Raw genomic sequence first — 24,903 nt, 5'->3', positions numbered from 1 at the left:
ATTTTTTGAAGGAAAGTGAATTACAATTCAGAAATTATTTTCTCTTTTTGTTAATAACCTTAGAAAGGACATAAGAAATACATATTTCCAGAGGAATTTATAGAAAAAATAAAAGTAATGCTTCAATTATTAGTATTCTCCCAAAAACTATAGTTAGAAATTATAAAAGTAGGGAAGGGTCAATCAACAGTATTGATTGAAAATGTAATGTTACATGTATCAGATACATAAATCCATAAATCCATGACAATGGCAAAGGGAGACATCATTACTATTTGAGATGAATTAATATGTTGAATATTTTCCCACATAAATTCACTAACTATTCAAAAAACTTCACAGGGCTTTTGAATTTCCATTGTTTGTTATACTGATTATGATAGCTCACAAAGCAGTATGTGTAACTTTCAATAATAATTTAGTGATGAAATATTACCAAACAAGAGGAGAGGATTTTGATTACCTATGGTATTAGTTTCTATCACTGTGTAACAAATCTTCATAAAAATATAATTTTATAAAACATATTACCATGTGCTATCAGCTGGGTCCCAGACACAGAGTCCGTCAGAGTCCAGTGAAGATGTTGGCCAGACTACATTGTCATCAGAAGGATTGGCTGGGAAGAATCTGCTTCCAAACTCATTCAGCTTTGGTAGAAGTTATTTCCTTGTGGTTGCATGATTGGTCTTTTTGCTGGTTGTAGTTGCAGGTCCACATTCGTTCTAGAGGCTGCCTGCAGTCCTTAGAGGTCACTCATAGTTCCCTGCCATGAGGACTTTTCCAACATGGCTGCTTACTTCTTCAAGCCTGTAAGGAGATCTGGTCTCAGTTGGCCAAGTCTTGTATAAGGTAACCTCATCACCGGAGTCGTGTCTCATCACCTTTCCCGTGTTCCATTGGTTAGAAGTCCCAGCTCCTGCCCACATTCAAGGGAAAGGGGTTATACAAATGTGTGACCACCAAGAAGTCAAGATTATGTGGGTCACTTAGGGTCTATCTGCCACAACTACATATTTGGATATAATTTCAAAGAAAGACTGTGAAAAAGCATAAAGAATTGTGGGAATTGCCTGAGAATTGAGGATGTTTATCCACAATGCCTGTAAGGCTTACATTAAACAAGTCTAGCTTACTGAGAAAGTTTTTAAAAATGGGTTTATATGACTTTACTTATTGGGAAAAGCTATCTGACTTGTCTTTGAGGGGAAAAATAATTTAAAAAATACAGATATAACATACTCTCTCTGCAAAACAATTCCTGGAATATGATCTAACAGAAAAGCCCAGCAGACCTGCTTCAAACCTGATGTGAACACAGAATGCTTTGAAATGAGTAAATTTAATTATTAAACCTAAGTTTTCAGGTGAGGAAACGGAAACACTGGGGTTAAGTATCTTTTGCAGAATCACACAGCTAAAGAATTTTGGAGCAGGAATTCAAATTCAGGCAGCTGGCTTCAGACCTCATGCTATTAAACCTGACATTAAACTTGACATCCATCTTACATGCAAATGTTACTCTCTCTACCAGGGAAATAACGCATTTATAAAACCCAGCTCAGATATTACTTCCAACCAACAAATTGCCTGGACACACTAAGTAATAGAGTTAATCACACCATCTTGTAAGTACTATCCACAGTATCCAGGCTCTACCACATTGTAATGCAATAGGTGTGTTCACACTGTTTGTCTCTCCTGGTGAATAGTTAATTCATCGGAGCATGACTGTGTCGTGTGTCCCATTATCCTTAGTAAATGATGTAGTGCCTTCTGCGTGGAAAGAAATTAATCTTGATGCCTTTCAAGTTCTACCCCAAACAGTCAAGCCATGTTGATTGAAAAGTAGCTTCTCAGTTTGAGAGATTACCATCACAGTATTTGAAATGAGCTTGTATCCTTGGGGACTCCATATTGAGGACATTTTCTTCATAGGATTCTAAGGTCTAATGACTCGGCCTGATCCTAACCTAATCCTTTAGAAGGCTAGAGAATAAAATTAAATATGTTTTTCACTTTTCCAGTGGAGTAAGCAGGGTTTTATTGTGCTTCTTGAATCATTGTCACACTAGTAATCTCTTCAAAAGCGAATTTGTTCTGGAAAATAATGGGTTAGAGGCCTCTGTGGAGGAATACAATAGTGGAATATTTTGAAATAATTGTAAAGCAAAACAGATAATTGTGTTTTCAAGCTCTTTGAAATATATACGTAAGATGTTATGTGCCTGAGGTTGAACAAAAAGATAAATAGTTATAGTCATTACCCAATAATGTACCAATTATAAATAGCATTGTGTGTACATGTCCTCTATTATAAAATCAGAACGGGATGAAAAAGATTATAATCACGTTAATAATTTGATTTGCTTCATTCATCTTTTGAGTTATCTTTTCATAAAATTAGATACTGTGTTGTTTCCTTCTGGAAGGTAGAACGGTACATGTGAGGAGAATGTTTTCATGTTAATCAATGCTGACAAGAATATTACACTTAAAAAAAAAACAGAAGGCAGGCAGGTTGGGGGTTGGAGGACAGACAAATGAAGAAGACCAGAGTGAAATTATTAGTTGCCAGAAATATATCTATTGACTTTTTACGTTTTTAGAAGTACCTCTGTTAGCTTCCCAAAATACAGCTGTTTACAGTGATTGATAAGTTCCCATGCTTTTAAGCTTATTCATATCCATTAGTTCTGCCTTTTTCCCCTGTTAAAAATCTGAAGCTGTCAGATTGAAGTAGCATGATCAGCTAATGTTCCTGCCAGATTCAAAGCATGTCCCCGGGGGTGGCAAAAGTATTCTAAATCTCAAAGAAATGGCTTTTTAAATGTTGCCTGTTGACACTGGTCACTCCATTTGCTGTATCAGAAATGTTGAAATAAATATCAGGCAATTATAGAAACAGGACTTTGATGATCAATTTTCTATAAATATTTTATGTTTAGCCCAAACAAAAGAAGGTATTTGGAATTCACTGTTTTATATAAGACTTTTATTTTAAAATAGTATGTAGTATATTTTCAAAATTGGTTAATTAATTTTCTAGTTTTCACTTCAAGTAATGATTATTTACTTTGTTCCCTCTAGCATTTGATTGTTTTCTTGCAAACTGTTTTTTTTTTTCTTTTTTTCTTTCTCCTGTAATAGTTTTAGAGTTTCTGCCTTAACACATTTAGGTAAATTTTGTAGGAACAAAGGGAAAAGGTATCAGGGAGAGGAAATGATTTCTAAAATGTAAATTCCAAAGACAGGGAATGTTAAAAGTGTTTGCCAGTCCTGTCTCTTACAGAGCACAGAACTCAGATGCTCTTATAAAGATACAGGATAAATCACGTCATTTCCTGCTCCATCATCAGAATATTATTATATGAATTAGATCACTTTTTTAAAAAAGAACATGGCCTTAGTACAGAACAACAGCAAAAGCCTGGGAAAGGAGAGGAGTGCACCATGAGGAATGGATGGGGAGCAGAAGCCAGTCCATTTACTGATTTGGTTCATGTGCAAAATAATTGATAAATAATTGCATATATGTGAGACTCTGGGTATTTCAAAATCAGCTGGCAAAATTGTGTTACTCCCTACCCTCTGCTGGCTTTCATGGGTTCTCTGTTCTCTTCCCTTTTCCTCCATTCTCCTCTTACCCTAATTCCTGACCACTGTAATCCAATACTCTAAAGTTTTAGGATTTGGACGATTAAGGTTACCCATGAAATTGTTTGGAAATGTAGACCTGTAATGGAGAGGGGAGACAATGAAGAAATAGAAGCTGTACGAAAATAGTCGATACTGAGGCCAGGTACCGTGGCTCATGCCTGTAATCTCAGCACTATGGGATGCCGAAGTGGGCAGATCACTGGAGGTCAGGAGTTTGAGACCAGCTGGGCCAACATGGTGAAACCTCGTCTTTACTAAAAATACAAAAATTATCCAGGCTTGGTTGTGGGCGCCTGTAATCCCAGCTACTCGGGAGGCTGGAGCAGGAGAATCACTTGAACCTGGGAGGCAGAGGTTGCAGTGAGCCAAGATCGCGCCATTGCACTCCAGCCTGGGCAACAAGAGTGAAACTCTGTCTCAAAAGAAAAATAAATAAATAAATAAATAAAATAGTCGATACTGAGACCTGGAAACTGAGAGCATTCATGAATGCTGCATCCAAAGAATATTTTGTACTATGTCTTATTCATTATACAAATCAAGCAAATAAGCACACTCTGTTGTTCACATATGACAGTATATAGGTCAGCAGGGTGAGAGATCCGCCCAGAAATAGACATGCAATTTTGTATCAGATATTCTGGAGAGGTTTCTCTGAGGCAGTGGCATCTGAAGAATACACAGATGTTAACCAAATGAAGCAGGTGGGTTTGGGGAAAAAAGTATTCCAAGGAGAGGGGACAGGGTGCGGGACAACAAAGGAACAAGGGTGACCAGAATACTTTGATGAAGTGAAAAAAACACTCCAATGAGTGAGCGCATATGAAGAAAAGGGTGGAGAGCAGATTATTGAGGTCCATTTAGATCATGTTTTAGATCCTGGACAGCATCCTTAAAATAATAAGGAGCCATTAAAAGTTTGAAGAAGGGCAATGACATGTTCCAATTTGCTTTTTTACAAGACCACTCTGACTTCTGCCTGGAGTAGCATATAAAAGGGCTAAGCACGATACCAGGTGGCACATAGGAGTTTAAGTGGCTCTTGTTGAAATAAGGTGACGGGGATGGGAGTGGATTTGTTTCCTAGGCTGCTACAACAGAGTACTGTGAATGGAGTAGCTTAAAATAACAGAAATCTACTCTCTCCCAGTTTGGGATGAAGGTTTCAGCAGGACATGCTCTCTCTAAAGACTTTAGGGGAAAATCTGTTCAATGTCCTTCTCTTAGCTTCCAGTGTTGCTGGCAATCCATGGAGCTCCTTGCTTGTTGGACATATCACTCCATCATCATGGTGTTCTTCCTGTATGTCTTCACCTTCTCTTCTCCGTGTATGTCTGCCTCTGTGCCTCATCTCCTCTTCCAACAAGGACCCCAGTCATAATGGAATACAGCCACTCTAATGACCTCATTTTCACTGATTACATCTGCAAATATCCGATTTCTAAATAAGGTCATATTCATAGGTATTGCGGATTAGGACTGAAATATATCTTTCTTGGGGATATAGTTTAACCCCAAACAGGGGATTATTGAAAGGAAGTGAGATGAGGGGTAGTGGAAAGAAACCATGTAAAGGTTTTAAAATATATTTTTGATGGTAGACTCAACAGGACTTCATGATTAAGTCTGAGTTTAGGGATGGAAGCAGAGTCGTGGTTGACTTCCAGGTTTCTTCCAGATGATGATGTCATTTGTTGAGACACAAAATCCAACGGATCAAGTAAGTGGTGGGTTGAGCATGGGTTCATTTTTTGACATGCCAAGTTTGATCTGTCTGTGAAATTTTTATGTGGAGCTGTAGATTTGGTGGTTAAAAATGCTTTTGGAATTCAAATGAGAGATTTGAGTTGGAGAGATAAGTGTGGGAGTCATTTCTATTCAAATGATCATCAAAGCTATGCAAGTAGATAACTTTCCTCAACCAGATAATGTTTAGGCAGAATAGAAGAAATCCTGACATCAACATTCAACATTTTAAAAGACAATGTGGACTATTTCAGACTAACACGAACAAAGAGGACCAGGCTGACCCTGCCATAAGAAAAACAAACCATCAAGAAACAGACAGGACGTTTGAAATGATGGTTTTAGAGACAAAAAACACCAGGCAGCCAAGGACAGAAAAATAAGCAAACACATTGAGCCCAACAATTGCCTGAGATTACCTAAGTTCAGGTAAAAGACAAGATTGTCTGCTTTCAATATTTCTATTTAATTTGATATTGAAATTTTCATTCATAGTAGTAAGGCAGGAATAAATAAAAGGCATCCAAATTGGATAGGAAGAAATAAACTGGTTTTATCTGTAGACAATATCATAAACTATATAAATAACTATGAAATATACAAAAAGGTATAAGAGCTAATGCATGATTTTAGTGAGGTTTCAAAATTCAAATTTAATATATAACATTAAAATCACTTGATACAAGAGCAAAGAACAATCTGTTACAAGAGCAAAGAACAATATGTAATTGAATTTTAAAAAATGGTACTTATAATAGCAAAAAAATAAAATACTTCCAGATAAATCTGACAAAATTTGTGAAAGTTTCACACAGTTAAAAATAGAAAACACTAAGGAAAAATTGATGATTACCTAAATAAATGCAGAAAGATACATTTTTAATTGGTTGGAAGATAATATTCTTAAGATGTCAGTTGTCCCCAAATTCATCTATAGCTTCCATGTAATCCCAGCAGGCTACATTGTAGAAATTGACAAGCTGAATTTAAAATTCCTATGTAAATGCAGAAGAATTATTGTAGCTGTAACACTTTTCTAAAAGAACAAAACTGGGAATAAGTATATTTTTAAGACCGGTATTAGCATTAAGATAGACAAATCAATAGGATAAAATAGAAAGTAAAAAAAAAATATCTATACATATATGGACAACTGATTTTGGCCAAGGGGCAAAGGAAACTTGTTGGGAGAATAGCAATATCATATTTTCAACAAATGATGTTGGAACATCTGGGTATTCATTACAAAACAGTTAATCTTTGATCCATATTTAAAATTTAACTCAAGTTGGATTATAGATGTTAGTGTAAAATCTTAAGCTATAAAACTCATGGAAGAAAACATATGAGACTATCTGTGTCAATTAGTGTTAAGTAAAGATGTATTAGATGCAACAGAACAAAACATGATCCATGCAAGAATAAATGTGATAAATTGGACTTCATCAAAATTAAACAATCTCAACAACAAAAAATAACAAAGAAATGAAAAAGAGCTTCTGCTCTTTAAAAGTCATTATTAAGGGAATTAAAGGACAATTCTCCATGGTATACAAGAAAAGATTTACAAAGGATATATCTAATGTAAGATTTGTATCCAGGAAGTATAAAGAAACCTCAATACTCAATAAGAGAAAAAAAAAATAATAAAAAATGAGCAAAAGCTTTAGCAGACCACTGAAAAAAAATGGGTAGAGAATATTCATATGAAAAGATGCTCAATATCATTAGTTATTAGGAAAATGCAAATGAAAGCATAATGAGATAACACTGCACACTTTTTTAAAAGTCTAAAACTAAAAATGCTGACCATACCAAGTGTTGGTGAGAATATGGAGAAACTAGAACACTCATATCCTGTCTGTAGGAATGCAAAATGGTTAAATTACTTTGAAAAACAATAATGAAGCAGATTCCTTAAATAAAGGGTGATCTATCCAACTACTATTAGATCTATTCAATTGATCTAGGTATTTACCCATGGAAGTAAAAGCATATGTTCATTATAAGACTTCTACGCAAATTATCACGTATTTACTTACAGCAGCTGAAACCTGGAAACAACTCTAATGCTCGTCAACAGAGGAATGGACGGATAAAGAAACTGTGATGCATGGAATACGACTCAACAAAGGTGAGCCTAAAAATAATTATACTGAGTAAAAGAATCCAAACAAAATAGAGCAAACACTGTGCCATCCTGTTTATACCTTACTCCAGTAAATGCAAACTAATACACAATGACAAAAATTACTTATTTGAGAACTGGGGAGAGGAAGGAGAGGGAAAGGGGTAGATAAAGAAAAGAGGAGAGATTAAAAGGAGCATAAGAAAACTTCAGAGAATAATAGGTTTGCGGTAAACGTTACTGTGGTAATGTTTTTAGGGTATATTCACATGTAAAAACTTATTCAATTATACATTTTAAATATGTACAGTTTAGTGTGTCAGTTATGCCTCTGTAAAGTTGATTTTAAAAAAAGTTCCTATTTCCAAGTTCACAATTTCGTTTGAACTCTTAAAAACTGGCCAGGCGCAGTGGCTCACGCCTGTAATCCCAGCACTTTGAAGGGGTGAAGCAGGCAGATCACGATGTTAGGAGTTTGACACCAGCCTGAACAACACGGTGAAACCCTGTCTCTACTAAAAATATAAAAAGTAGCCAGACGTGGTGGTGGGCACCTGTAATTCCAGTTACTCAGGAGGCTGAGTTAGGAGAATCTCTTGTACCCGGGAGGCGGAGGTTGCAGTAAGCCATGATCACGCCACTGCACTCCAGCCTGGGTGACAGAGTGAGATTCCATCTCAAAAAAACAACAACAACAACAAAAAACTTACACCAAGATCAAAGTGGAGGAGGTGGCAAAAGAGACTGAGAAAAAGAGCAGAGTGATAGAGAATAAGAAATGAGAGCTCCCACAGAAGCTAAGAGTAGGAACCACACAGTCCTTCCTCATGCTACTTAGAAGTTAAAAAAAAATGAGAATTAAAAAATGCCATTTGATTCAGAAGTAACATTATGGACTAATGAAAAGGAATTTAGTAAAATAAGGCATGAGACAAAAGAAAGTAGGTTGACTGAGAAATGATGAAATAGAGGTAGCAAGTAATATGGTTTGGCTGTATCCCTACCCGTATCTCATCTTGAATTGTAGTTTCCAGAATCCCCACGTGTCATGGGAGGGACCCAGTGGGAGGTAACTGAATCATGGGGGCAGGTCTTTCCTGTGCTGTTGTCGTGATAGTGAATAAGTCTCATGAGATCTGATGGTTTTATAAAGGGGAATTTTTCTGCGCAGGCTCTGTCTCTTGACGGCTGCCATATAAGTCCCTTTGCTCTTCCTTCATCTTCTGCCATAATTGTAAGGCCTTCCCAGCCATGTGGAAATGTGAGTCAATTAAACCTCTTTCCTTTGTCTCAGGTATGTCTTTATTAGCAGCGTGAGAACAGACTAATACGGCAAGTATAAAAAGCATTAAAGGTTTGTCTTCTAAAGGAAGAGAGGAGAGTAGAGAGAGAGATTGTTAGCTGAAGGGTAAAGGATTCTTGTTATTAAGATGTCAGAGCCTAGAACATATTTAAATACTGATGAGAAGGATACAAGAGAAAGAGAAAATTTGAATCAATAGTTTGTTTCCACTATCACAGAAAAGGATGAGATCCAGAGGTTTGGTAGAGGAATGCGTTTTCCTCATTGGAGAGATAAGAGCAGATGGGATTGAATGCTGGATCCTAAGGGTGGGATATTATTAAGGGAGTCTGTTTTTTATGGCTCTTATTTTCTCTTTGATCTTGGCAGAAAGGATGTCTGCCAAGATTTAAGGGTTTGGACAGGAGGATCAGAGTTTTAGTGAATAAAAACATATACGAAATAGCCACTTCAGAGAGTGGGACAGACAGTATGTGTTTTAGTTTAGACCAGAGTCCCTGGAGTTATAGGGAGTTTGAATTCAAATCCTAGCTCCTCCATTCACCTGTGGTACTGTGAACAACTAACAGAACCAAGTTAAGACCCCAAATCTTCTTTAAAGTGGGATGATAATGGCATGTTCATCATAGACTTCTTGGGAGTAATAAATGAAATACTTTAGTTCAACTATTTTCACAGGTCCTGACACTGGGTTTTGAATAAATTGTGCCCAAGACTATTGCTATTATAAAGCAAAATGAAAAAACACAATGGCCCAATTAATATGTTTCCAAGGAGTTCAATACTAAGAAGAAGAATATTGTTGGAAATGGAGATCCACATTATTAGGTTAACATGTGGAGATCTTGCTCAAAGAGGAGGCTGGTTTAGATGCTGTGATAATTTTAGATGTCAAATGGACTGGATTACGGAAATACCTAGAGAACTGGTAAAGCAAGACTTTTGGTGTTTCTGTGAGGATGTTTCCAGAAGACTTTGGCATCTGCATCAGTGGACTGAGTGAGGAAGATCCCTTCTCACTGTGGGCAGGTGCCGTCTCATCAGCTGATGGCCCGGATGGAACAATAAGATAGAGGAAGGAATATGTGTGTCTCTCCTTCTTAGGGCTGGAACTTACTCTTCATTCCCTGCTCTTGGACAACAGAACTCTACTTTTTGGACTCTAGGACTTACACTAGCACCCCACTTCCCATAGCCAAGTTCTTACTCCTTAGATCTTGGTCTAAGAGTTACACGATTGGCTTCCAGGGCCACACTACTCCATGCCAGGACCTCCAGCTTGCAGATGGCTTGTCTGGAGGCTTTTCAGTCTCTATAATCACATGAGCCAAATCTCCTAACAGATGCTATCTATCTGTCTATCTATCTATCTATCTATCTATCTATCTATCATCTATCTATCTATCTGTCCATCCATCCATGTATCTATCATCTATATCTATCCTATTGGTTCTGTCTAGAGAACCCTAACACAGTTGCCAGCAAACCAAAACCAAGTAGCAAATGTCTACCATTGACATTCCTCTCCTTCCTTAATGACTCTTAGGAACTAAAAACACATGTAAAATTCCATGTAATACACAAGCCAGAAAAGGTAAAATATTGTATCTTCTAGTTCACATAGCTCATTTCACTATCACAATCTACCATTATTCAAATACTGATTTAGAAAATGACAGCCTCCAAAAGACTAAAATCATCAATTTTTACTTAGAAGAAAAAGAAATGAAATTTTAATGACAGTGAATTTTAATCTTACTATTTCAATTTATAAGATGTGACTGGCTGAAAATTTTTATGTACTAAAATGATAAACACTATGTGTTATTAAATATTTTGTCATTGAAAAATGACCTATTATTCTGACCTATTTTATTTTCAGGGGTACTTATAGATAAAGGAGTTTATAAAGGCTTCTGCTAAAGAAGACATCAGAGAAAATGTCTTCCAATTGATTTATCTTGCTTTATATCTGAGCATCTTGACTCCAACTGTATTGAAATTAAAAATAATTTTTTTTAAATGGCAGAGACTCTGATTTGTCCTATGCCCCTTCTTCTAAATTCCAAGAGTCTATGTGAACTCTTTCTATGAGTTTCTTAAAATTCACGAAAGTAGTCTCTACTGGTTTAAATGGTGTCCCCTCAAAAGTTGTGTCATTTCCAGAACCCCAGAATGTGCCCTTATTTGGAAATAGGGTCATTGTGGATGTACTTAGTTAAGATGAGGTAATGCTAGAGTAGAGTGGGCTCTACATCCAATATTGCTGGTGTCTTTCTAGGAGGAGGAGCAGAGCCACAGGGAATGGTGACCTTGTGAAGACAGAGGTAGAGATTGATTGATGTGACTGCCAGCCAAGGAAGGTGGTGCATTGCTGGCCACCACCAGGAGGTCGGAGAGAAGCCTGGCACAGATTCTTCGTCCAGTGGGAACCAGCCTGTGTGTCAATTTCAGACTTCTACCCTCCAGAACTGTGAGACAATAAATTGCCTAAAACTGGTTTAAGCCACTTGGTTTGCAATAGTGTATTATGTCAGCCCTAAAAAGCTAATACAAAGCCCTAAAGAATTTCAATAAAGGTGACAGGAAATATAGATCACAGACAATACTGATAGGACCTTCTAGCATTCTTACACTTCTGTAATGTTTGTTGCTCTTTCGGTCTTTCCTATTTTCTTTTATTGTGATTGGCAAAAATCCCTTGAAAAAACCAAGAAACAATATGAACAGAAACAAAGCTATGTACTTGTTTTGGGAAGTAACCTCAAATGGAATGATGGGGGCTGTGTTCCAAAAGGTGAGGAGAAATTTACAGTGGAGATAAAGAGATAAAGATAAATGGTCCTGTGCACCACTGAATTCTGAGAACTCTGAACAAAACCTAAGTATATGTTAGTGCCCAGTGAATAGTTGTTGAATGAATGGATGAATCAACAAATAAATGAATTGATGAGATAATCAATCTGAGACAAAAAGCAACGCAAATGAGTAGACAAGAGTGGGTTAGTTTGACTAAAAATTGAAGATCACTCATTTTTTCAACCAACAAGTAAGTGAGCATCTGCTATTTGCCAGGCATGGGTATTGGTGTTTGGCGTAATGAAATGGCAAAGCAAAGTCCTACTGTCAAGGAACGTAGACTCTTGGAATTTAGAAGAAGGCATAGGACAAATCAGAGTTTCTGCCATTTAAAAAATTATTTTTAATTGCAATACAGTTGGAGTCAAGATGCTCAGAAATAAAGCAAGATAAACCAATTGGTTTAAAATATCTTTCACACTACCCTTCCATGGAAAGTGCAGAGAAGGGTCTAGTCTCTAAATGTAGGCAACTGGAGACTCCCTTTTCCTATATTCCTTTAAACCCTATGCCGCAAAACGTGTAATCAAGTCTATTCTTGAACAGAAAAGAACACAGTGCCCTTTCTCTTTGTAATTTTATATAAGCCCCTAAGAAAAGCTGCTATTGTCCTAGTTTGTGAAAGTACAAATGGGTGAGTATGCATCTGCTCTGTTCAGTTGGAAAATTAGCACAGGTTTCAGCACTCCTCCGTACCAATTGACTATTGAACGTGTACTAAGGGAAGCTTCTGTACAGACCAGTAAACCACACAATTGCAGAAATCCTCTAATTAAAGAAACACACTGTAATCTTCCTGGTGAATCTGAAGAAAAGGTTTTTTAGAAAAGTACATCTGTATAAGGCACATTTCTATAAAAAACAATCCTTTTTCATTGAAGTGCAGCTGTATTGTTAGATGTTGTTCTAAGAAAACTCAGCTTAAAATTTCTTATGGGCTGCTTTGGCTTAAAATAATTGCCTAACTAGATGGTCACAAATGACCAAGAAACCAAATGTATTTCATAGTATTAACTATCATTACAGACTGTTAAATAACACTGCACAGTAGAGATCTTTTGAAAAATATTTTAAATGATAGATTCCATCTTGGTTTGAGGCAAAGTCTTAACCATAACAAGTTAAATAAAATTTTAATGAAATTTTACAAGCAAAATAATTAATGTTCAAGACGTAGAATCATGCCTTTTGGAAATGACTCTCATGATGTTCTATTATTTTAAAAACTATGTGCCTATTTTTAGGAATTAAATTGCTCTAGTAGATACCTGATAAATATCTATCTCAGAAATCATGTTTTTCTGTCATAAGTAAATTTTTTAAATGTTTTGGTTTATAGGTTGTTTTGCTCTGTCACCCAGGCTGGAGTGCAGTGCTGTGATCTCGGCTCACTGAATACTCTCCTTTCTGGGTTCAAGGGATCCTCCCTCCTCAGCTTCCCAAGAAGCTGGGACTACAGGCATGCACCAATATGTCTGGCTAATTTTTAAATTCTTTGTAGAGATGGCGTCTAGGTTTCCCTGGTTGGTCTTGAACTCCTGGGCTCAAGCAATCCTCCTGCTTTGGCCTTCCAAAGTGTGGGATTGCAAGCATGAGCCACTATGCCTGGTTAGTTTCTAATTTTTACATTCAGTTCATTTTTATGTGACTGGCATTTGTGTAGGATTATTTTTATAACCAATATGTTTTAGGTATGTAACCCAGAAGTAAATCACGAATTAATCTGCACTGGAGGAAGTATAATTTAGGGAGAGTAGAAATTCTATTTGATAGACTGCACCAAAGGTAAGGTGTCACAGCCTTGAAGAGCCTCAGTGACTTTGGGAATAACAAGCACCAAGACTGACCTTCCAGATCCAAGGTCTGGTGGCAGGATGGTTTTCATTTCCGTCTGTTGGAGGTCTCAGCTTCTGACATAAAGGCCTGCTTTACACAAAATGAGCCTGATTGAAAGATGTAAGCCACCAGGTTAGAGAGGGCACTACAGGAGGCAGACAGGAGAAAGTAAGAGAAGAGTGATGTTGTTCTTCCACTAGCTTGTGGCTACTAACACATTTCATCAGAAAGTTGCTGAGGATTCCTCAGAACAATTTACAGAGATAACTGTAAGCAGCAGAGGGCTATGAAAACGCTCATGGGTGCTGACAGGAGCCCCTGGTGGGTGGTGGGTTGGGAATACAGGGGCTCTGCAGCGGGTGAAGGAACTGTGCTTGACACCAACCAATGGGAGCCTGGAGAAACTGAGGCAGGGACTGGAATCGTGCTGAGACTCAAACGTTTTGAGTTAGAGTACTCACCAGCTACTCTAACTCAATCATACGCCTTGGGTATAAGGAAATTAGGAAAAATTGGAACTGTGGCTGGCCCCAAATTTCATGCCCTATTTATAGCCATCCATCAGATTTAGAATGAGGTAAAGGAAGGATTCTTGTTATTATTTTCTAAAATATCCACCTCATTTTTTACACCCACATCATAAATCACCAAGAGGGAGAATTAGGCCTGTGGACCTCCCTTTTTGTAGTACCTCATATGTGATTTCTTTTTTTTTACAGATTCATGTTTTTTGGTACAAATGAATGTTTTATAAGGAAAAGTCTTTTTTTTTGTTGTTGTTTTTATTCTCTATAAAAATACCTCTGGGTGAAAGTTGTTAAGAAAGCTAATTATTGTATCTTTACATGACTCTAAATTTGGTCTATTTAAAAGTCAAAACATAGACAATTGGAAATGACTTTCTCCTTTCAGTACTGAAGTTGAGAGGGAGAAGGAAAAAAAGTGAGAAATTCCAGTGCCTGGATATTCCCAGGCTAATTTCTAGACAAGTGAGTTTTGATAAGTTGAAGTTTCAGATAAGAATTTCTTTTTTCTTCTCTCATTGGTTTTCCCAAATCGTGAGTAAAAATGTCTCTGAAAGAGTCTGAAAAAATATATATTAATGTGGAGAATTATTTACATAAAATTTTAATAAACTAGTATGAGAATGAGACTCTCCAATAAATATTATTTAGAGTTATTTTAATAGTCCTCTCCCCTATCATAACCCATTTAAAAATGTGGGTATATATATATGTGTCTGCATTCATAAAATTTAGTGTGCAGTTCTTAGTTTTTCTTTATGCAAAACACACAAAATAAATGTGAATAATTGAAACCATTACACAGACATTTTTCCTCCCAAGTTCTGTAAATAGATATTCCAATAAAGACCCTACCAACACCTTACTTTTTGTCTTAACTATAATTGAGAGTATTTACATATTAAACTTTTTAAATAAAAATGATTGAATTTCAAATTGCCTTAAAGATTCATAATGTAATATTCTTCACCCTAAATCACCCAGATTATTTCTAATTTTTTCTTTATTTTTCCTTCATAAATACAGCCTTTGATTGATCTAATTTAGTGGAATTGATGAATCTGAGATATTTTTACCTTCCCACATTACAGCATGCCGTGTAATGAAAACTTACTTTGCTGCTCAAATGTATCAAACACAGTTTCTGTGGTCAAGTTCCTCTCCTTTTCTAAATTTGCTTAGAGGATCTCATAAGACGTAACTCCTCTGACAAGGGAACCATTTTAGCACCAACACTACAAAAGCTTCTGTGTTCCTAAGGGAAAGATCCTTTCCTGAATTAAATTTAACCTCTTTAGTACTCCCATTTAGCCACCTGATAAATCCACTTGAGCTATCTTTTGGGGAGAGAGAGGTACCTGGGAACAATAACACTTCCTTTTTGAACACTTTAATAAAGCTTTGTGAGATTTCAAGATGAAAGATAATGTGTAATGCTGATAGTGCCCTCCAAGGCTCTGCATTCATGGATCCAATTACATTTTTTGTCATGGTAAAAGCCACAGTGGATATATTAAATGAGAGTGTGGTTTAAGAATGAAGGCCCAGGAGTCTGGGGATCTGGTTTCTAAGGCTGACTTAACTTCTGCTTTCTTATCTCACTAGGAGTATGCAGTTTAACATCTTTACCTTAGTGTCTCTTTCCATAAAGTGCCCAGTAAATATCTGAGAAATTCTTTTAAAATGACAGTGCAAATTGCCATTTAGTATCACCTTGGAATGTCTAGAAAAAAATGAGGTGAGTGTTCGTTCAGAAAGGGAAATAAAATCTTCTGCTTAATTTCAGATTTATCATCAAGTTTGTCTTTTACTTTTTAAAAGTCATGAGATTTCCAGAAGAGGAATGACATTTTCAAAGCCTTAAGGACACTTGTGAAAACACTCCTTCAACTATTCTTTATTTCTCACCAAAATTTTGACTCTGGCTTTTCTCCAACTTCCTCTCTTCCCCAATTCCCAATTCCAACTTGAAAAGGGTAATTGCAACCTTAACTTTTTCCATTCTGGAGTATTTTCTTGCAGCCGATTTGTTTCATATAGTTGTAAATTTATGCATATCAGATTTTGTTTTAGATACACGTGATTGCTGGCTTTAGTCAGTCAATCCCCAAACCCTTAAACTGATTAATTTCACTGTGAAATAATTGTTTATGAATTTGTAGCATTATCTGACTTTATTTTAAAATGTAGGTTGACAGAACATTGTCATTTATTGATTAATCTATTGCCCTTTGCCTTGAGATAATCTTGAAGAAGCAGAATAGTGCCATTAGTAAGACAACATCTATGTATTACAAATGATCATGTTCTTAAAATACACACGCACACACACACACACGCACACACACGTGCACGCACACACACACACTTTCTAGTAATAAGCAGTGTTTCGAGTAAAATCTTTTGAAAGATGTTTAGCAAATCGAAACAATTTCTGTCTTCCTATGTGATGCCTGCAATTATATGGCTTAGATATTTATTGAAGGACTTGGGAAACATCATAGTCCCATTGGCATTATTCTCAATATATCAAAGATTCATTCAGTATAAATAAATAATTTCATTACTTATAATAATAAAAGTTATCATGGAAAATTTTATAACCTAATAAATAGGATGTCATAGAAATATTCAACACAGATAAATAAAATATTTACATAGTTTAAATTAGACCATCTGTTATAGAATGGTACAGTCTAACTCTCTGGCCAGGTAAGCTTCTAGCATGAAACTTCACACAATCGTACCTACAATATATTCTTGCCTAATTCCTTGTTCCAAAGGAAAGTTTGATAAGGAAGTTGAATAATTTAGCTTCCTTTTAGAGATGGTAGAGCTTATTTAAGTAGCTTTCCTGTAGTACAAAAAGATTAGGCAGCTCTGATTGGAACTCTAGATTGAAAACGAGTAGAAATAACCTCTTATAGAACACATCTAAATTTAACTTTGCTTCACACTAATAAACTATAGCCTCTACTACTTTATAGACAGATTATAGCTCATCAGTATGACTAAAAATCACTGTGGAATTACTCTGTAATAGTTCTGTTGCTATGCCTATAAATATAATTTCAGTGAGTGACTTTTCCATTTTCTAGCTGCTTGGCTATACTTTTTTTGCGTGGCAAACAAAAGGGCTTTAGGAATATGGTAAATGACAAATTTAAATAGCCTCAGATAAAACATGAAAGTCAACATTAAATTATTTGGTTAAAAATTATTTTCAGAAGAATTTTAAAAAATAATATTTTGCAATTGATTTTAACTTAATGTTTATACTATTCTAAAAAGGTAAAAAAATGCAATGTTGCTTATTCTCGTTAAGCCTAACATAAAGAAAATAAAAGCATTATTTAGGAGAAGAAGTCCCATTACCTAAGTGAATACATAATTAAATAATTATCATCAGAGGCAAAAGAAAGATAGATAGCATCAGATATTGTAGCTTGGTAGACCTTCAGTACTAGGGGATCAAACAGTTGAAAATAATCCGGGAAACAGTTTTAAGTGTTTTATATTTAAAACACCTACACACACACACACACACACACACACACACACACACGTAGGCCGTGTGAAATTTACATTGTTCCTTTCCCATGTTGTTGTGCATGGGCAGGCTTATTTTTCACATATTTCCCTCTCAATAGCCTTGGGGTTCTAAAGAGAGACACAGCGTTATCACCCAAGATGCTTGACAAAGATGGGCATTTTGAGGGTGATCCAGATTTACTGATGATATGAGGTGAGGCCTGGAAATCTGAAAATTTAACAAACTTTCCTAGTAATTTTTATAAACAACAAAATTCGAGAAAAACTACCACATGAGAAAATATGAAGAAGCCAGTGGATACTTTTAAAAAAGTGTTAAAATGATTCCTATGTAATAGACAAATGATTTCTGAGCTAGAGAAAAATTCAACATGAAGTATAATCTAATATTAAAAAGCCTAGAGAAGTTGCTTTCATAAGTTCCAAGATTAGCATTTAGCTTTCTCCTGGTTAAAAGTTTAAAATGAGGAAGATACATCCTCTGCATAGGGCTGAGGAAGGTAAGAGACCCAAGGACATAATAATCTCTGTAATTGCCTCTGTGCCATTTCCAAATAGCCGTCCTCATGCCTTCTCTTCCATCCTTCTTTCCTTGTTACCTTCTCTCTTCCTTCTTCTCTCTGTCTCCTTTGCTGCAACAGTATTTAAGTGCATATATAATACATATCAACTCTATCACATCTTTTAACATACATGTTGGTTTAATGATTGTGGAGCGATTGTAGGAATTGTCCATTTTACTTTTCAGAGGTTTTTGGTTAAGACAAAATTCCCTCAGAGACTCAAATGTCATCTGTTGATTGAAATATACATCTGTGTTTTGAGATTAAGCCCAAATGAAGGGTGGCTTCTCTCTCTGGATCGGACTATACTTTGAGTCATTTAGTTACAGTAAAACAAAAATATCAAAATGGCAAGAAAAAATTAACTGTGGTGCCTCATTCTTCATTCCTCATGAAATGGATTGCCTATACCATACTTAAATAACACGTGCATAGCCTTTCCAAAGCTCCAAACCTCACAATGAAATGGTCCTCTCGTCCTTTCCCTGATTGAGTGTTGGGAAGATTCCTTTTCCCTGTCAAGGGGCCTTTCCTCCTGTGCTGACCACAAGGTAGTTTTTTGAGGGGATCTTAAGTTATATTAGTATTTTATGAGATCTTAGATAGGGTTAAATAATTCCTCTTACTTTGGTGTGGAAAGAGAATGGAGTGTGATAGTGAATGCCGGGAAAAGTTGTGAAAGACTGTGAAATGAGCTGTAAAGATTACTAAATCACCTGACCAGCAGAGTCTTCCAAGATTTCTCTGCCTTTCATCATCTTTGAGCTATTTTGCAACTTTGTGAAATTTTTAAAATATGATATAAATGCAATTGACTTTCTTCCAGAAAAATGCAAAGTGATTGTGTCCAGTGAAAATGCTATGGATTATTGCTCTGTGAATCGACCAGTTTTACCTATAGATGATTTTAAATTTGCCTTTGAATCGGTTGTAACATCTTATTGTTTCTCTTATTAATCCAGTAAAATTTTTGATTCATGTTCATTATACACCTGTATGAGCTTACCATGAAATGCTTTTAAATGCCTTATCATGTAATATAACCTACTTTCTAGACAAATAGCACTCCCTTTCTTATTTTCAAGTAAGTAGCAAACACTTACTTGAAATTCTGAGCTCATCAATTTATTTTTTTATATGAAAGGATGAACATTTCCTAGAAGCCCTCTTGGTATCATCTAGGTAAATTTCATATCAAATCTGTGCTAATATGTTATTTGTCCTGGAACTGGTTCTTAGTCCAAATTTTGTAACATTTATTCCACTCCTATATCCTTCACCTTGATCAATATAAAGTGTGTTTGCCACACATTTGGTTTGACCAATATTAATCTCTGTATAATGGCTTTAACTCAATTATCAAACAGTATTTTAAAAATTGAATGGCCAGGTGCGGTGGCTCACATCTGTAATCCCAGCACTTCGGGAGGCTGAGCGGGGCGGATCACCTGAGGTTAGGAGTTGGAGACCAGCCAGGTCAACATGGTGAAACCGTGTCTCTACTAAGAATACAAAAAAATTGGTGGGGCACGGTGGCTCATGCCTGTAATCCCAGCATTTTGGGAGGCCGAGGCCAGCAGGTCACAAGGTGAGGAGATCGAGACCATCCTGGCTAACATGATGAAACCCCGTCTCTACTAAAAACACAAAAAATTAGCCAGGCTTGGTTGCGGGCACCTGTAGTCCCAGCTACTTGGGAGGCTGAGGCAGGAGAATGGTGTGTACCCGGGAGGCGGAGCTTGCAGTGAGCCAAGATCCTGTCACTGCACTCCAGACTGGGTCACAGAGCGTGACTACGTCAAAAAAAAAAAAAAAAAAAAAAAAAAAAAGAAAGAAAGAAAGAAAAGAAAAGAAAAAAAAATTAGCTAGTTGTGGTGGTGCGTGCCTGTAGTCTCAGCTGCTATGGAAGGCTGAGGCAGGAGAATCGCTTGAACCCAGGAGGCAGAGGTTGCAGTGAGCCCAGATGGCACCACTGCACTCCAGCTTGGGCAACAGAGCAAGACTCTGTCTCAAAATAATTTAAAATAAACAAATAAATAAAAATAGAATATTTTGGTTGAGTGTACATGGGTCAGTTGCTTTATTTTATATATGTAGGATTTCTAAAATAATGTGCTTTTACCAGTCTAGCTTCTATAATTTATAAATATGTAATAAATAGTAGATAATATTAATGAATGTGTTGCTTGGTATTTTGTTAGTTGGCTTAAAAATGAGAATGATAAAAAAGGCATGCTATCAAAGGCATTTTAAAATCATTAGCCATGGGGGTAAAAAAAAAAAAAAAAAAGGAAACTGAGACAAGTTACCAGCCTGGCTACACAGAGAAATTCCAGTTTCTCCAAAACTGGAAAATAATAGCATTTTACATGAGGACAGTGTGCTTAATATACAACAAAGATACCTGCTATATATTAGAAATTATGTCTGTTATTCCTTAAGCAATTATTTTTAATCTTGATAGTTTATTCTGATTAGAGATATAACAAGAATATAACTCTAGTCTCTTCTTGCAAAAAAAAAAAAAAATTCCAATGAGCAAGATGATTAATCCAAAAAGAAACATGTCCAGCCTGGGGACAAAAAAAATTAGATCAAATTTTGGTTAGGAAGATTAACCAGTAGCTGGAATTTATTGTAAAAGCCAATAAGAAATCATCCAAGTAATAAAAAACTAAAAATAGCCCTCAATATGGAATAAAAAAAGACATAGAGTGAGTCTCTTTGCATTCAATAGAGACTGAGAAAACGCAACTGTCAGAAGATTAAATATTGCTTCGGAATGTTTCGAAATATGATGAAAGTAAATTAGACAATTGCTAGAAAAATATCCTTCAGTTGGTTCCCCGCACATCACAAAATTCAGCTTGATACCATTTTCTTTTTCTTGACAAATTTAGGGCTTTTATTAGTGCTATGACAGAAAGAAGGAATGCTACCAAAAAGACCATTTGAATCTACTTTAATTATTTCAGAGTAGGGAAACGATAATTGGAAAGTAATTTATAACCTTGAGTTTGTAAAATCTGTAAACTCTCGCAATGCTGTGAAGGCAGAGAAAGTATCAAACTCGGTCCCCTATAATAAGCTCATTACTTCATAAAATATATATCTCCTTCATCTATGTGTCAGAAATGTTTAAAATTTTCACCACTGGTACATTATTTTTGGGCCTTACATTTTTGTGGATTTGGTGAATACTTGAAAGAAATAAAATAGGATTGGATAATGTGAATTATTTTTACACTCATTGTCATTATTAGAAAATAAAGCCCAAATAAAATATGACAGAGCAGAATTAGTTTTAATACAGGAAAAATTTGCAAGTTGAAGAGGAGAAAATGCAGCCAGGAACTAACGGTACACACCTAGGCGGTTAAGAAAGCGTGGATGATGATAAGAGAACATAAGGAAAATTCTGACCTCCAGCTACTTTGAATTTAGTGTTCTACCTAGCACGAATATTATTGAACCCTATGGTATAGTGCTTAACTATCTAATGAGATGATAACTCTCTCCTACCTGTAGAAAATATAGATGCCTTTCCTACTTCTGCTTATATATATGCTGAAACATACTGATGCCTGCTGTCTTCTTAATTTTACACTAATTTTTAAAGTAAAGATTGATTTGATAAAAATATGCACTTGGAAAAATTATTCGGCTATTCCCACATTTCATGTTCATGTCTATTTACAGCTAACAAGACTAGCACGCAAATAGATATATGCTCCAAGATCTCGCTTCTTTTCATGTCTGGCTTCTCCCTGTTTACCCACAATTATTTTCATAATATTTTATTGTGATTCCACAAACCAGGGACAAATCTCTGAAGGGAATAGTGTTCCAAGGCATGCCCATCATTAGAAGACAATAAGCTTGTTTTCATTCCAACATCCTTAGCTTTGTTGAAGGCTAAGTGGAAGAAATGAACATACTGCATGCCTTTCAATGAAAATTGTTTCTAATTATTTTCCTTCTCAAATTATTCCACCAGGCATTGATTAGACTTTTTAAATTTATTTCATATCTGTCACTCTCAGCTAACATTTGTAATTTTTTAATTGTTGTTAAAGAGAATCTATTAATTGAAATACAATTATCCTCTTTAATAAAAGTAAAGAGGATAAAATTACTTGGGTAGCCAACATATTCAAGTAATCATCAATCTTGGTCAGAAATTAAAAGTAAGATGAGCATCTAAACTTGGCACTCAAAGACTGACCATCTGCACCTTTGAGGCAAAACAAAATTCAGTTTAGGAAAACCTTATGAAAATCAATGTTTTAATTTATGCTATCAAGGGCTGTGGTAGGCAGAAACTTCTTTGCTCCACGCCCCCAAAGATGTCCAGTTCTTAATCCTGAAAACCTGTGGAATCTTGTTTAACAAAGGGACTTCATAGATGTGATTAATGTGAAGGACTGGGAGGTGGAGAGTGACCTCGGTTATCCTGGTGGGTCCAAGGTAATCACAGGCATCTTTATAATCAGTGAAGTTCTCCCTGCTGTGCTCAGAGAGGGGGGTGCTGGAAGAAAAGTGGTCAGAGAGGCAATATTGCTGGCTCTAAAGACAGAGGACAGGCCACTAGCCAAGGCACGCAGGAGGCCTCCAGAAGCTGGGGCAGGCAAGAGAATGGACTCGGCCCTGGAGCCTCCAGCAGGCACGCAGCCCTTCCCGTTCCTTGCTTTTAGCCATGTAAGATGTCTGTCAGCCTGATGAGAACTATGAAATAATGAATGTGTTTGTTTTTTCACCACTAAATTTGTGCTAATTTCTTATAGCAGTGATAGAAAACTAAGACAAGGCTATATCTTGGCTTGTCAGATTTTAAGTTATCTGCTATAGTTTAGGAAAGCCCAAAGAAGGAGCTGCAATTTGTCTCTTTAAAAAAAAAAGATCACCTTCTAGGGAATTAAACATTAACGGGCTGGGTGTGGTGGCTGACACCTGTAATCCTACTTTGGGAGGCCGAGGTGCTACTGCACTCTAGCCTGGGCAACATAGTGAGACCCTGTCTCCAGAAAGAAAAAAAAAGAAAAAGAATTAAACGTTAACAGATTATTAAGTGAGGAGCTGTGTGAGACCTAGCTTGGGTTTGCACCTACAGATATTTAAAAGTTGATCCAGGTTTTCACTTGAAAGCAAAACTACTGCCTTAAATTCCCACTTTACAAAAATAAATCATGGATTGAGTGAAATAATTTACTTGTTTGCTTTATAAAAAGAGATATCTACCTCTTCATAAGTTATATATGTTTTACAAGGTTGCACTGTTTGAACTGTAAGTTGGAATGGTTAACAACACTCCAGAAACCAAGAGGTACGTTTTAATTGGAAAAATTTTATTCCCGTATCTTACAAATTAATTGAAGTTTGTCTACTCTTGAAAATATGTCAAAAGTATTATGTAGCTTTACCACAGTTTTATCTAACTTCTAGAAGACTTTAAATTCATATAAAGATAAAGAGTAACATACCAATGGAGTTTAGAGAGTTTTCAGATTTTCCCAGAAGAATGTTCCTTTGAAAACCTATGAAGTAGATTTTACCCAATATATATCTGGATCTAAAAATTAAAGAAAATATCAGTCATGTTCAGATTCCTTTATACCCTGCAGAAGGGAGAAAGAATAAGCAGAATCAATGGAGCACATAACATGTGTGGTTTAGCACTTTCATATTTTTAATCTTAAATATTCAGACAAATATGTCTTAATTTTTTTTATTTTTATAGATGAGGATATTGAAGTTTGCATTTTTTTTTTTATAAATTGCTCAGTCATACAGTTGGTAAATAGCTGACAGGAGAGTTCACTCCAGGTCTTACTGGCTCTCAAACCTTTGCTTTTAAAAAATCTCCAACCTAGCGCCTCTCCCTTTTAACTGCAAAATAAGCACAAAGTTATCCCAACTCTACACAGTGCTAAACAAATTCCTGGGAGCAAACAATTAGCACAGGCAGATGGAGTGAGGGGGAGGTGGTTTATAACAATGGAAAGCTGTCTGCCTGCTGTGGATTAAAGATTCAAACTCTTTGATCCTCCTCCCAGGGAGAGGTGAGGGCCTATGTCTCCTCCTCATTAACATGACTGATCCTTGGCTAGGTTCTCCTTTGACTGACAGAATATGGCAGAAGTAAGGCTGAACCATATACTGGGCTCAGGCTTCCAACTCTGACATGTTCCACTTCCTGTCTCTAGGAACATTCACTCTGAGAGCTCTGTGCTGCCATGCAAATGTCAGATTGCACTAAGGCCGTCATGCTGTAAGAAACCCCAAGCTACCTACCTGAAAAGCTGGAGAGAATCAGCACCCATCAGCTTTTCCAGCCCTTTGGGTCCTCCCAGCTAAATCATAGGTATTGTGAAGCAGAGATGAGACCTCCTGCCATGCCCTTTCCAAATCCTGGACCAACAGAATCATTATATACAATAGTAAGCTTTTACTTTAAGCCACTAATTTGGGGTGTAGTTCTTTTGCAGCAAAAGATAATCAGAACACTGCCATGCAGGAGCTGATAAACTTGCTCACTGTTATGTATGTATCCAATGACTACTCACACACACATTACTTGCTTCACTCTACTTTCTGGCTTTCCATTCAGCAAATTTTAAGAAATGAAAATGTTATTCATGGGAAATTAACTCAAGATGAATATTGTTGTAGTTAATCTCTTTGTCAATGGTAAAATATTAAATTATTGTGAGTCACTTTTATTTAAAGAAGTTT

The 24,903-nt window shown here is 36.2% G+C and overlaps 1 protein-coding gene across 1 annotated transcript; it reads right to left on the bottom strand.

The window, feature by feature from the left end:
* Positions 1-642: 642 nt before the first annotated feature.
* DAOA (D-amino acid oxidase activator) lies at positions 643-18,176 on the bottom strand. Its single transcript, XM_054529577.1, is given in 3 exon segments — positions 643-755; positions 758-919; positions 18,089-18,176. Coding segments are annotated over 3 exon segments (363 nt in total).
* Between the last annotated feature and the right edge of the window lie 6,727 nt (positions 18,177-24,903).

Source organism: Pongo abelii, chromosome 14 (genome assembly GCF_028885655.2).
Source record: "Pongo abelii isolate AG06213 chromosome 14, NHGRI_mPonAbe1-v2.0_pri, whole genome shotgun sequence".
NCBI classification, from domain to species: domain Eukaryota; kingdom Metazoa; phylum Chordata; class Mammalia; order Primates; family Hominidae; genus Pongo; species Pongo abelii.
This window is presented reverse-complemented; position numbering and strand designations above follow the sequence as displayed.